General features: G+C 42.8%; 1 protein-coding gene across 1 annotated transcript in view; it reads left to right on the top strand.

Annotated features, from left to right (window-relative positions):
* Positions 1 to 12,927, top strand: part of SLC6A2 (solute carrier family 6 member 2) — a 119,910-nt gene that overhangs the window by 65,158 nt on the left and 41,825 nt on the right. The window contains exons 9-10 of the mRNA XM_065416415.1: positions 3,807 to 3,935; positions 10,556 to 10,655. Of these exons, the coding sequence (XP_065272487.1) occupies positions 3,807 to 3,935; positions 10,556 to 10,655 (229 nt within the window). The remainder of the gene's footprint in view (positions 1 to 3,806; positions 3,936 to 10,555; positions 10,656 to 12,927) is intronic.

Here is a 12,927-nt window from a genome sequence, read left to right on the forward strand (position 1 = left end):
GGATCTGAGCTGTGAAGTTCAGCTCCAGCTCTAAACTCTTCCCAACTCTTTGCATTCTGGATTTCACTTCAGGCCTGTTAGCGATTAGATCAAGTTGTAAAATTGAGACTCTGGAATCTTATTCTAAAAACCTGAGGCAAAGTCAGATCTTGGGTTCCAGTCTGGACCTATTTGTACTGTAAACAAACATGAAGGAAGGAGAAGAGTAGATTAGGGTGGCAAGAATGACCAGTAATAATGAGTCAAAATTAAGAAAAGTAAAATCTAGGTTGTATATTATAGGTTGAGCTCTACTAGGCCCAATCTTGCAAACATTTAGGGACTTGTTTAACTTTACCATGGTAAAGCACATATGTAGATATTTGAAGCGTCAGCACCTTAAATTGTAGAATAATAATTTTTCAGTGGAAGGGGTCAAATTATTCAAAGTGGATAAACTGTGGTAAATCTAGCATTTTCTTGTTCTTGATTAGGCTTGGATGTTTGCCTATTTATTTGCTGTTCAGAATTATTTTCTCGCAGGAGAAGGGAAGGGGAGTTGTCAACACTACTGCACTGAACACTTATATCTTAGTGACATCCCACCACCCAGTCACAGGCCTTTGAAGACACTGACATGCCACTGAGGGAAGACCAATCCAATGTGTGACTCCTTCGGTTATAGAACCTCCTGTTTCAATCGACTAGCCAGACATATAAAAGTATTTACCCCATTCAATGTCATTGCCATCTACATGCACCATCAGCAAGTCATTCATTTTATAGAGACATGCAGAGCTTTGGTTTCATCACCCTGCTATATGGAGCACAAACATGGCCATTAAAACAGCTGAGGAGAGGAAACTAAACAGTTTTCAGTGTCAGAAGTTACAGTGGACTCTTAACATCCATTGGTTTGATTTTTGTCAAAAACAAGGAGATATTTAGATAATCCTGGCCAGTTGCAGTCTTGCACAAGTTGAGAACAAGATGACACTGCAATGGTGGGGTCATGTGCAGAAGAATGTATGGTTTTACAGAAGTTTTTAGAGTTGAGGCTGAAGGAAGCAGAACACAAGGCCGACCATGAATGAAGGAGGTTGGAAGATGCAATTTTGAGGGATTTAAGAATCCTAAATCCTCCCTGTCATGAGGTGCTCTGCTCACTGCTGTGTAGTGTCCTTGTGACCCATCTGGGGATGAGCTCATACCCAGTCTGATGCCCCCTCCTTCAGTTTCTTGCCCCATGATCTCACACTCTTTTTCTGGAGTCACTCCCTCTTCATGGCTTGGCCCTCCAGCCATCTATCATTTTGTCCTTCCAGGGTATCAAAGTCCCATTAAATGACTGTCCCAGGCAGTCTTCTGCTCCATTGTCCAGTCTGTGCCACTTCCCCAGCCAAGGTCTGCAATATCCTAAACCTTTCTGCTGTTTCCCTGGACTGCTTCCTGCTTCGCCTCCATCAGGCTCCTTCTTCACCCATCTCTAGGTACACCCTTCCCTCAGGCCCAGGGTCTCAGGGCTTCTATTCTCCCCCTGGTTTGCTCCTTTCCTTCTGTAAGCCCAAAGAGTGACTGCAGGCCTTCTGTACTGCAGCCCCCTTCTTGCTCTCTACGTCCTGGTTTTATAGCAGCTTAGCCTTCTCCTTGCCCAGCTGGGCTTCATCATCAGCTAAAAGCTTATCAGCCCTGACTCTCCTCCAGGTGCAGCCTGTCACAGGGTTAATTGGCCCTTTTCTCTCTAGTCAGGCTTGTGTGGGATAGGCACCCCACCCCACACCCATGCTGACTCTTGCCGAAAGAAGAAGTCTTCCAGGGGACGGTTCAAGATGAATTCCATTCTATGCACCACCACAGCTACTTCAAAGCCACATCAAGCTGCTGCCGCTCATAATTATGTACTGGTTTTATGCAAGCAACTGTGGGGTTGTTTGCAGACTGTTTCCCTTGATTACCCACTCTACATACTGTGAGCTCGGTCACCTAGGACATGTGGTATTGTTGCTTATCCCTGATTAGAAACTGAAATTAAAAAAATAGAGAAATAATGCATCAACACCCTTGTTCATGTACAAAACCCCTGACTGACATATGGAGAGAGTTTTCTGGAATGCCCCCAAATGTTTATGGAAAGAGAAACTTCCTCATGAACGTGTTAGTGGACAGCAAATTAAAAGGATTAGGAATTAGAATGAATGTCTGTAATGTTCTTTTCAGCATGCAACCATCTCTACATAGGACATTAACAACGGGGATGAACAAAGCACTAGATTAGGAAGCAGTCCTGAATGAATAGGATGAAGTAGAGAATCTGAAGGCTACTTTTCCACTTCTAACTTCTCTGAGTCTCTCAAAGTAGCCATGTAGTAAATCTTTGTGACCATGAAAAATATTAACCCGTATTTAAGCAGTGCACTGAGATTTAACTGTACGATTTCTGTTGATGCTTACAGAAGTCACATGGATAAAACCCCACACTATGCTTTGACATTTTACTCTTGCGTGTCAGATTTGCTAAAAGAATGTTTGCCCTTCCCTCTGCAGCCCTCTGGTTTCTGAAGTGTATCATTCAGATACTACCGAGATTATTCTCAGCAATTGATTTGAAACAGAGATGTTGTTGTCTCCAACCTGCTGCCCTCCCCCTCTCACCCAACCCCCAAGTATTTGCCACATTTCTCTTCCATGTGCAGGAAATATCCTATATCGAGTCTCCCACGATTCTTACAGAAATTAAGATGGCTTGTTCATCCCTAGCAGGAGCAGGGTTGGCCTTAGGGGTTGGTGATCTGGTGGTTGCCCTGGGCATGAGCTTCCAGGATCACCAAAGCAACAGCAGGACAGGCATGGGAGGGAGGGGGGAACCACTGATTAGCCCTTAGGGGTTTGTGATCAGGTGGTTGCCCTGGGCATGAGCTTCCAGGATCACCAAAGCAACAGCAGGACAGGCATGGGAGGGAGGGGGGAACCACTGATTAGCCCTTAGGGGTTTGTGATCAGGTGGTTGCCCTGGGCATGAGCTTCCAGGATCACCAAAGCAACAGCAGGACAGGCATGGGAGGGAGAGGGGAACCACTGCTTAGCTATTTATTTATTTGTTGCTCAGCTGTGTGGGGAATGCCAAAAATACTTTCCCACCTGGGCAGCAAAACACTGAGGGCTGGCTCTGAGAAGGAGACTTGGATTCATTCTGATCTAAACCTATGAAAACCCTCCCAAATATTTGCATTACAGCGCAGGACATAAAGTTCATGATCAGGAACCTGTACCCTACAGCAGGATCAATGAAAGCTTGGAAAATATTTCAGCTACCACAGTCAATTTCTCTCAACAGCAAAAAATGGCTAACATATAGTGGTTACGTCCAGAGGGCAAACTAAAATTCTTCTATGGTATTATCAAGAATTTTTGTTACTATAAAATTCTCAGCACTAAGGGTTGTCTCTCTAGCCCCAGTATACAGAGGTAACAATGTTGTTTGATTTGCCACATTGCTTAGCTCTGCTCTCCATTTTATTGTTCCTTATCAATTAAAAACAGCAGCCACCAGGTGAGGGAAGTTGAGACCTATTTATTCTGATTTCTAACACTTCAACTATGTGCAAGTATGAACAACAACAAGGAAGAATAATCCAGAGTGAAATCATATGCACATTTTACAGACGGTATAACACTTTTAAATAAAGAGAAGAAACTCAATCAATGTTGGAAATCACAAAAGGAAATAGAGATGAATCTCAAACTTATTTATACCCTTCTGTTTGTTTGTGGGTAAAATGTCTCTGTCATTATTGTCTAAACTAGACTCCTGTATTCCTTTTCCTTAGATGGGTGGAATGGAAGCTGTCATCACTGGGTTAGCAGATGATTTCCAAATACTGAAGCGGCACAGAAAGCTTTTCACATTTGGTGTCTCCTTTGGCACTTTCCTGGTGGCTCTTTTTTGTATCACCAATGTAAGTACTGCAAGCGTTTCCATTAGCAAGTTAACTTAACAATGCAACTATTCCTGTAAAAGAGACAGAATTACTGTAGGCTGGGGTTGATCCCCGCATTACAAATATAAAGCAGAAAAATAATGGCTGCATACATGTGCTGGATGTGGGGAAAGGTTGCAGGGAACCCTTTGCACAGGTGGCAGTCATACTGTGGCTGTTTTTGCTGTCTACGGGCAAAGGAGCAAGGCACTGCAAGTGCTGGCAGCACAACACAGAGAGGACATGTCTGTTCTGGGCTGGCCTTGCTCTTCTCTGCATGCCAACTAGAACCAGGAAGGTGAGTGCCACTGCTAAGCGTGCACCCCATAATGCTACCATATGCATTATACCTTAGGTAGCCATAATGAATGCACCAGTGCTGGGATCCTATGACCACATCCCTGGCTATCAGCATTTCACTGACTCACAGATCAACAAGTTAGCAGAAAGTTATTAAAATGGTACTAATTAATGAATTGAAAAGTTTTAAAGAAATTTTAAAGTTAACAAAATGCATTTTCCTGGTAGTTTTTTCACTACAGTGTTTCATTATCTAGAAAGGGTTTTCAAAGATTGAAAGTAAGTCTTATATTAATAATACAGATAATTTATACTAATAATAAATATTGACCCTTTTTACATTTTTCAGCTTTCTCTGTCATCTAATACAGCTGGACATACTACTTCCTTGTTCAAGGTCTCATCTGGGTTAACAATAGGCTTGGGCCAATGGGTTTGAAGAAACACAATGGATCAGATCTTTAGCTGGTCTAAATTGGTGTAACTCCATTGACTTCAACTGCGCTATGCCAATTCAGACCACATGAGAATCTAGTTCAGTGTCTTTCAAATTATGTACCTCTGTGGGATTAAATCCTCAAACAAGCTAGACTGCACTGAATTGCCTTGACAGGTACCAATACATTAGTGCATGTCAAAGAAAAAGTTGATGTCACATGTGTACAGGGTAGAAAACTCTCTTTTCACAACAGCACAAATCCCCTGTGAGACCATAGAGATAAAATAATCAGTTGAATTTCTCCTTGAAAATCTTTGGGATATCCTTTCAAAGCAGTCTGTTTTTCATACAGACATATTTCATCAGGCACCTTGCTGGATTTCTAAAAGAAAGGCATTCAAATAATGAACAGGTGTAGAGCAGAATTTCTCACCTAAAACACTATTCAATAAACAGTCTTTTGCTTGTTGCTAAAATATTTGCCATACAGTTTGTTAGGTGCCCTATGTTAATCCAAACTTTGGCCAGATCTCCACATCTCCAGAGTTTATAACTCAGAAAAGCCTAGATAGCCGTCTCCATTGGTTACTGTAAATAGCGACATCTCTGGTACAAAGTCTCCATATGCTATAAGAAGAGAAAAGCTAAACTATGTCTTTGTTAATTAAACAGTAAAATCATCATCAGATCTACAAAACGAATAGTATTTATCCTCTTTTTTAAATTGTTAAAGATACTAAAGACAAAATCCACACGAGGAGCAGGCATATTCATAATGGGTTTGTTTATAAATAAGATTGTTAGAATCTACCCTGGCTGGAAGTTCTCTCAGCTGTTTGCAGGGGATGAAATGGTAACAATGTCTTAAAATATTTTGTTTTGCTTCATTTCAAAACGATAGGGAGCTCCATATGCCAACAATCCCCCCCCATTCTCTTCACTCCACACTAAATAAAATGAGACATTTAATAGTTTACCCAAAGACCAATCAAATAAAACAAAGTCAAATCCAGCTCAGAGTGTCTGAAAAACAATTTTGCAAGAATCTCGTAAATGCAACTTACAGTTCCAAATCAATGCATTTCAGGGGGTGTATATTTCGGAGGAGAGGGGATATTTATGTCGGGTGAAATCCTGTCACCACACTTCAGCCACAGAAAAAGACACAAACCACAGCATAACCAGGGCTCTCCTACTGTACTGGAGAGCAGGCAATGGAGATTTCACAGCCATTTGTATGCACTAGGCCACTCTACAGGAGCATGGGAATGGGACATTGGATCCAAGACTGCAGATCCATTGGACCACAAACCTGGCTATGGGAAGAAGTGGAGTGATAGCAGCCATGACTGTGACACACCAATGCCTTGCAGCTACTTTGAGAAGTAACTCTACGCTAGCTGTAGTTTGGGCTCAATCCTCCAAGTTGGTGAGAAGTTCTGCAAGGCACCAAGAGACCTCAGTTCCCACTGAAGTTACTGGAAACTGACGGTGCTCACTAACTGTGTGTTCCAGCGAATTCCATCCATTTTTCAGCTCCCATTTTGTGGGTGAGGGCTAAACCCATTTGCAAGGGTTGTTCATTCAAACCCACCATTTTCCATGCAGCCCAAGGGATGCCCAAGCTTTCCCCTCCTTGGTTAAACATACTCAGCGGCAGCTCCAAGCACCAGCGCACCAAGCGCGTGCTGTGGGGGGCGGCCTGCCGGTCACCGGGAGGGCGGCAGTCAGGCTGCCTTTGGCGGCATGCCTGCGGGAGGTCCGCCGGTCCCACGGTTTCGGCGGCAATTCAGCGGTGGGTACGCCGAAGGCGCAGGACCGGCGGACCTCCTGCAGGCATGCCGCCGAATCCGCGTGACCAGTGGACCTCCCACAGGCATGCCGCCGAAAGCCGCCTGACTGGCGTGCTTGGGGCGGCAAAATACATAGAGCCGCCCCTGAACATACTGAGATTATTATATTTCTACACATCAGACCTCTGGTACCTGGAGGATAAACTTTGAAAGTAGAAGAATTTTAACTGTTTCTTTAAGAGTTCTGAGGAGCCCTGCTATTTCAAGTCTCTGAGTAGTTAATCACTCCCTGGTGGTGGGGACGAAGCTGAGCTGAGCTAAGCAGGGAGCTCTGGTATAAAAAGTCACTTGCTCGGCAAATTCAAAGGCCATGAACAGAGGCAGCTAACAGGAGAGTTTTGGACGGAGTTGAGAGAAGGTGTGTGAGAGCCTTTCCTTCCAGGTTCAGCTCTACGTCTGATTTTAAGATGACCAGTGATGGAACAGTGGTGGTGACCCACAGCAGATTTGCCACGTTTTCTTTCCTGCCGAAACAAGAAGGGACTTCCTGGTGCATGAAGTGCAAGTTGGTGGCTGTGCTGGAGGAAAACATTCTTGGACTGGAGGTGCAAATAGAGATGCTACTGAGAAGCAGAGGAGTTCCTAGACAGGTCTAGGAAGCATCCGCACCCCCAGGTTCAAGGAAGAAAGTTGCTGATCACCAAAAAGTCAGGGAAACAGGAAATCAGAGGAGGAGGCCTGGCAGTTCATAACCACCAGAGGCAAGAAATCACATCAGCATTCCTCACAGCTGGAGACAGATGAGGATGAATAGACTGAGGCCACCAGAGAGATGATGACCAGGAGAAATTCCACACAGCTAGAAGTTTCCAATCAATTCCAGGTCCTCCGTATGGAAACTATAGAAGATTCCTCTCAAGATCCAGCTGGTCCTAGGGAATGGAAAGATGTACAGGACAACCGGTACGAAAATCAAGCATATCCACAAAGAGTTCTCCAAGTGTCCAAGAAAGACTGATGATCCTTGTTGGACATTTTGTACTCAGAAGAATTGAAAGATCATTCTGCAAGGGACAGATGGATAACAGGACGGTGTGCTGTCTTCCTGGAGCCAAGACACAAGACCTCACTCTAAGATTGGATAGGCTTCTGAAGTCAATGGTCAAGGAGCCATTCATGATGATTCACTTCGGCACTAATGACACGGCATCATGGGACATCTCACAGATAATAGATGACTTCAGGGAACTTGGAAGTGTCCTGAAGAAGAATAAACTTGAAACAATCTTCTCTGAGATCCTTCCTGTCCCACAAGCGAAGGAAGACAGAAGGCAGAAGATTCTGGCAATGAACCACTAGCTAGATAAGTGGTGGAGGGTGGGAGATTTTGGTTTTATGGTACATTGGTCGACCTTCTACGGGGAGAGGAAGCAGTATAGTTTGGACCACCTCCACCAGTAGAAGGGGAACCAATCTCCTCAGGGGTAGTCTGGCTAGAGTAGTCAGGAGAGCATTAAACTAACAACAACAGGGGAGAGTAAAAACAGGGGAAATATGAGCACTCATTTAGCACAGAATCAAGATGTTGAAAACAAAATTAATGAAGGAACCCGAGGATATGAAGAGAAACAATTCTTTAATTGCCTATACACCCAGTGCTAGGAACCAGGATAACAAACAAGATTGAATTGGAATTGCTTATTTATGAGTATAAATTCAATCTAGTTGGTATTACTGAAACCTGATGGGATGATGTGTAAGACTGGAATATTAAAATCAGTGGTTATAACCTATTTAGGAAGGATTGAGTGGGCAAAAGGGAAGTGGCACTCTATGTCAAAAATGGCATTATTGGTTTCTGAGTCACTCATAACTCCAAAGAAAATGATCTTGAATGCCTATGAATCAATGTCCTAATGCATAAAGCACAAGATGGAGTATTAGTTGGCATTTGCTACACACCACCAAATCACACAAGGGAACAGGATGACCAGCTCCTTATGCCTCTAACCATAATGTGTAGGGGGGGGAAAGCTGCGTGATCATGGGGGACTTCAATTTGAGTGACATATGCTGGAGATCTCATGCTGCCAGTATTAAAATATCCTTGGAATTTCTAAATATTATAGATGACAGTTTGCTAAATGAAAAGCTGTTGAATCCAACATGGGGGAATTCTATATTAGATCAAATCTTAACAGATAAAGAGAAACTGATCACAGAACTAAAAATTAATCATAGCTTAGGTACAAGCAATCATAACTTGATCATATTTACAATATGGAAGCAGAATAAAGTCCAGACCAGTAATATATATGCTTGGTGCTTTAACAGGGCCAGTTTCACAAAGTTGAAAACAATTATGAGCCAGATCAACTGGGAGGAAGAATTTAATCAGAAAAATCTAAATCATAATTGGGAATTGTTTAAGAACACTTAACTAGATGCCCAAAAAGTCACAATCTCATAATCAAGGAAGGCCGTACTGATTAAAAAATTGACCTGGTTTAGAGGGGAAGTGAAGGTAAATATAAAAAATAAAAATATATAATAATGGAAGAAAGGGGACGTTGACAGTAATGAATATAAATCAGAAGCTAGGAACTATAGAAACTGATAAAGGAAGAAAAGGAACACAAAGAGAAATATATGACCATCAGAGTTAACGACAAGGAGGAGTTAAGGATACTGGGAAGAAGAACAATCCTGACAATTGTATTGGCCCATTACTGTATGGAAACAGTAGAATTATCAGTAATAATGCAGAAAGGCAGAAGTTTTCAATATCGATATCTATTCCGTATTTTTGGGGGGAAACAGATGATGTAGTCTCACATGATGACGATAACACTCTTTCCATTCCAATAGTATCTCAGGAGGATGTTAAACAGCAACTACTACAGTTAAACATTTGTAAATCAGCAAGTCCAGATGACATGCATCCAAGAGTTTTAAAAGATCCGGCTAAGGAACCCACTGGATGGTTAATGCTGATTTTCAATGTCTTAGAACACGGGGAAAGTTCCAGAAGAAAGAAAATGTGGCAATATTTTAAAAGGCTAAATGGGATGACCCAGATAATGATAGGCCTTATAAATGAGGATTCATCATCAAGTGTGTGTGTTTCAAGTGGGGTCTCACAGGAATGTGTTCTTGGCCCTACACTATTTAACATTTTTTTCAATTACCTAGAAGAAAACACAAAATCATCCCTGATAAATTTGCAGATGACACAAAAATTGGAGGAGTGGTAAATAATGAAAAGGACAGGTCACTGATACAGTTTTAATACAACTACATGTAAATGTGTAGAGCTAGAAACAAAGAATGTTGGCCATACTTACAGAATGGAGAAACTCTATCTTGGGAAGCAGTGACTCTGAAAAAGAGTTGAGGGTCATGGTGGATATTTGGGGGAACATGAGCTCCCAGTGCAATGCTGTGGCCAAAAAGGCTAATGTGACCCTACAATGCATAAACAGGGGAATTCATGAAGGATGTTGATAAATTGAGAGGGTTCAGAGAACAGCCACAAGAATGATTAAAGGATTAGAAAACCTGCCTTCTAGTGATAGACTCAATGACGTTAATCTATTTAGTTTAACAAAGAGAAGCTTAAGGGGTGACTTGATTACAGTCTATAAATCTCTACATGAGGAACAAATATTTAATAATGGGTTCTTCAATCTAGCAGAGAATGGTATAGCCATAATCCAATGGCTGGAAATTCAAGCTAAACAAATTCAGACTAATAACAGGAGTACTTGTGGCACCTTAGAGACTAACAAATTTATTAGAGCAAATTCAGACTGGAAATAAGGCATACATTTTTAATATTGAGAATAATTCACCATTAGAACACTGCACCAAGGGTCGTGGTGCATTCACCCTCACTGGCCATTTTAAAATCAGGATTGGATGTTTTTATAAAAGATCTGCTCTAGGAATAATTTGGGGGACATTCTCTGGCCCATGTTATGTAGGAGCTCAGATTACATGAGCATAGAGGTCCCGTCTGGCCTTGGAATCTATGAATCTATGATACTTGTTGGATTTTTATGCCTCAGGGTGGAATTTACGTCCTCACACTACTGGACACATTTGCAGCTGGGACTTCAATCCTGTTTGCTGTTTTAATGGAGGCAATTGGAGTTTCCTGGTTTTATGGTAAGTGCTTTTCTCTTGTTTTTTGTGACAACAAAAAGTCTTGTAAAATGTTGGCTGTCCCCATGATACCGTGGCCCACAGCTGTAAGTAATAATGGAAGTGTGCTGTATAGCAGAAATCAGAAGAGCAGTAGTTTTAATGCAGTGATCTTCATCTGATTTACAAATAGTGACACGAATTCATATGCTCTATGGCCAAATTTTGGAGCCTTGTGCAAAGCCAAAATAAACTGCTTTGGGCTGAGAATCGCTGTAGGGAGAGAATCCTCCCACTCTTCCCAAGGTGTTGCAGCTGTTAATACAGCCTGTGGGTTGCAGCCTCTAAACCAGGGGTCGGCAACGTTCGGCACGCGGCTCGCCAGGGTAAGCACCCTAGCGGGCCGGGCCAGTTTATTTACCTGCTGACATGGCAGGTTCAGCCGATCGCGGCCCCCACTGGCCGCGGTTCGCTGTCCCGGGCCAATGGGGGTGACGGGAAGCCGCGGCCAGCACATCGCTCACCCGCGCCGCTTCTCGCCGCCCCCATTGGCCCGGGATGGCGAACCCTGCCGCGTCAGCAGGTAAATAAACTGGTCCGGCCCGCCAGGGTGCTTACCCTGGCGAGCTGCGTGCCGAACGTTGCCGACCCCTGCTCTAAACCATGCAGAATTTCAGGCCAGTGGATTAGCTTAGTTGCGGAGGCACGGACACTGCCCCTACCTCCCTCAGAACCTCCCTGCTACCCACAGGGAGCGTGGAATCTTTGTGGTCTCTCCATGACCTACACAATGAACACATGGTGGCTTGACCCTATAGGCTTGTATTCATTTCTTCCTGGGCAGTTCTTGTCTGATTTAGTAATAGAGTGCATGATGAAATACTCCTGTAGCACTGAATTTTGTTTTGTTATATGCTTCAACGTATGATGCCTAGTGTATGAGCATATCCATCAAATGAACTGGTGAACACTAGAAATAGGACATATATATTAACATGAGGTATTGTGTAGCAGTTTAGTCTCTAATGGTAGTTAGGCACCTAACTGTCCTTTGCGCCTTTAAGCATCAACCCAAATGATGGTGTCACCATAATTACATATATTAACACGGATATGATGAGCCAGGCTTGGGAGCTCTCCATAGACACTAAGGTCTGTGTGAGACTGTTCCGTAAATCCAAACAGCAATCTTTCCCAATTGATACACTTTGGTAATTCTGGGAGATTTTCAAAGGTGCAAAAGGAAGTTAGGTGCCCAACTCCTACTAAAAGTCAATGACAGGTGGGAACCTAACACCTGATTGCTTGTCCCCCAAAAGGGATGCATACTGGGGGTTTGGAGGGGTGTAAGGAGCCTTCCATAAGGGCAAGGCACAGTGGGAGTTTAAGGACAACTCTGTTCATATTATCCTGGGGGTGCACAGCACACTCCCTTGCAGGCCAGGCTTCAGGAGATATTCTGACAGCCACCTGGAACTCCCTTCATGCCAGAGTGGCTTTGCACCAACCCCAATGCAATGATATGCCAGTGTACCCTAAAGGAGAATAATGCTCATACAAAGTATGGATCCAATTCTGCTCTCAGATGCATGCACACAGCTTCCATTTACCTCCTGGGCAGTTGCACAAACAATATCGGAAAGCAGAATTTGGCCATTTGTATTTTCTGCTCCCTCAAGTATTATAAATGCAGGATGGGGCATTAAAAATACAGGACAGTTATATAAGGAAGAAGAAACAGCAAAATTGATTTTTGCTTTCCAAGTGCAAAAATAATCAAACATTGGCAGCCAGCCACTGCTCATTCTCCTCCAAACCAATATGAATGCATTTAGGTAACCTTAGCCAGAAGAACAGCAACTGTATTTAGTTTACTAATATAATGGGACACTAAATCTGGATAGACCCAGTACTTAAATGACAGGAATTTTAAAACTGGTGTAACCTTGTGGAAAATGTCCTGTGTCGTGTATGTCTGCCAAGAAACAGGTGTGTCAGTGATGAAACTGTTGGAAAGCCACTTGAAATCTAAGATAACCCTGAATGCTAATTGGATTGTAGCATCTACTATTTCTAAATGTACAACTCTTCCATCTTGTTCACTGCTTTGCTGTATACATGTGATCAGTTGTATCAAATCGTCCTTATGTAGAGAATTTACATTACGTAAACTGATTTTTTTCTTATATATTTTGCTTTGGAAAATGAATTCTTTCCTTTAGTGGACTGGGTTTCAGATGGATAAAAGCTTCTTCCAGCTTAAACTTCTCAGGTGGTGCTTGCCACTTTTTGGTTT

Source organism: Emys orbicularis, chromosome 14, assembly GCF_028017835.1.
Source record: "Emys orbicularis isolate rEmyOrb1 chromosome 14, rEmyOrb1.hap1, whole genome shotgun sequence".
In the NCBI taxonomy this organism is placed as follows: Eukaryota; Metazoa; Chordata; order Testudines; family Emydidae; genus Emys; species Emys orbicularis.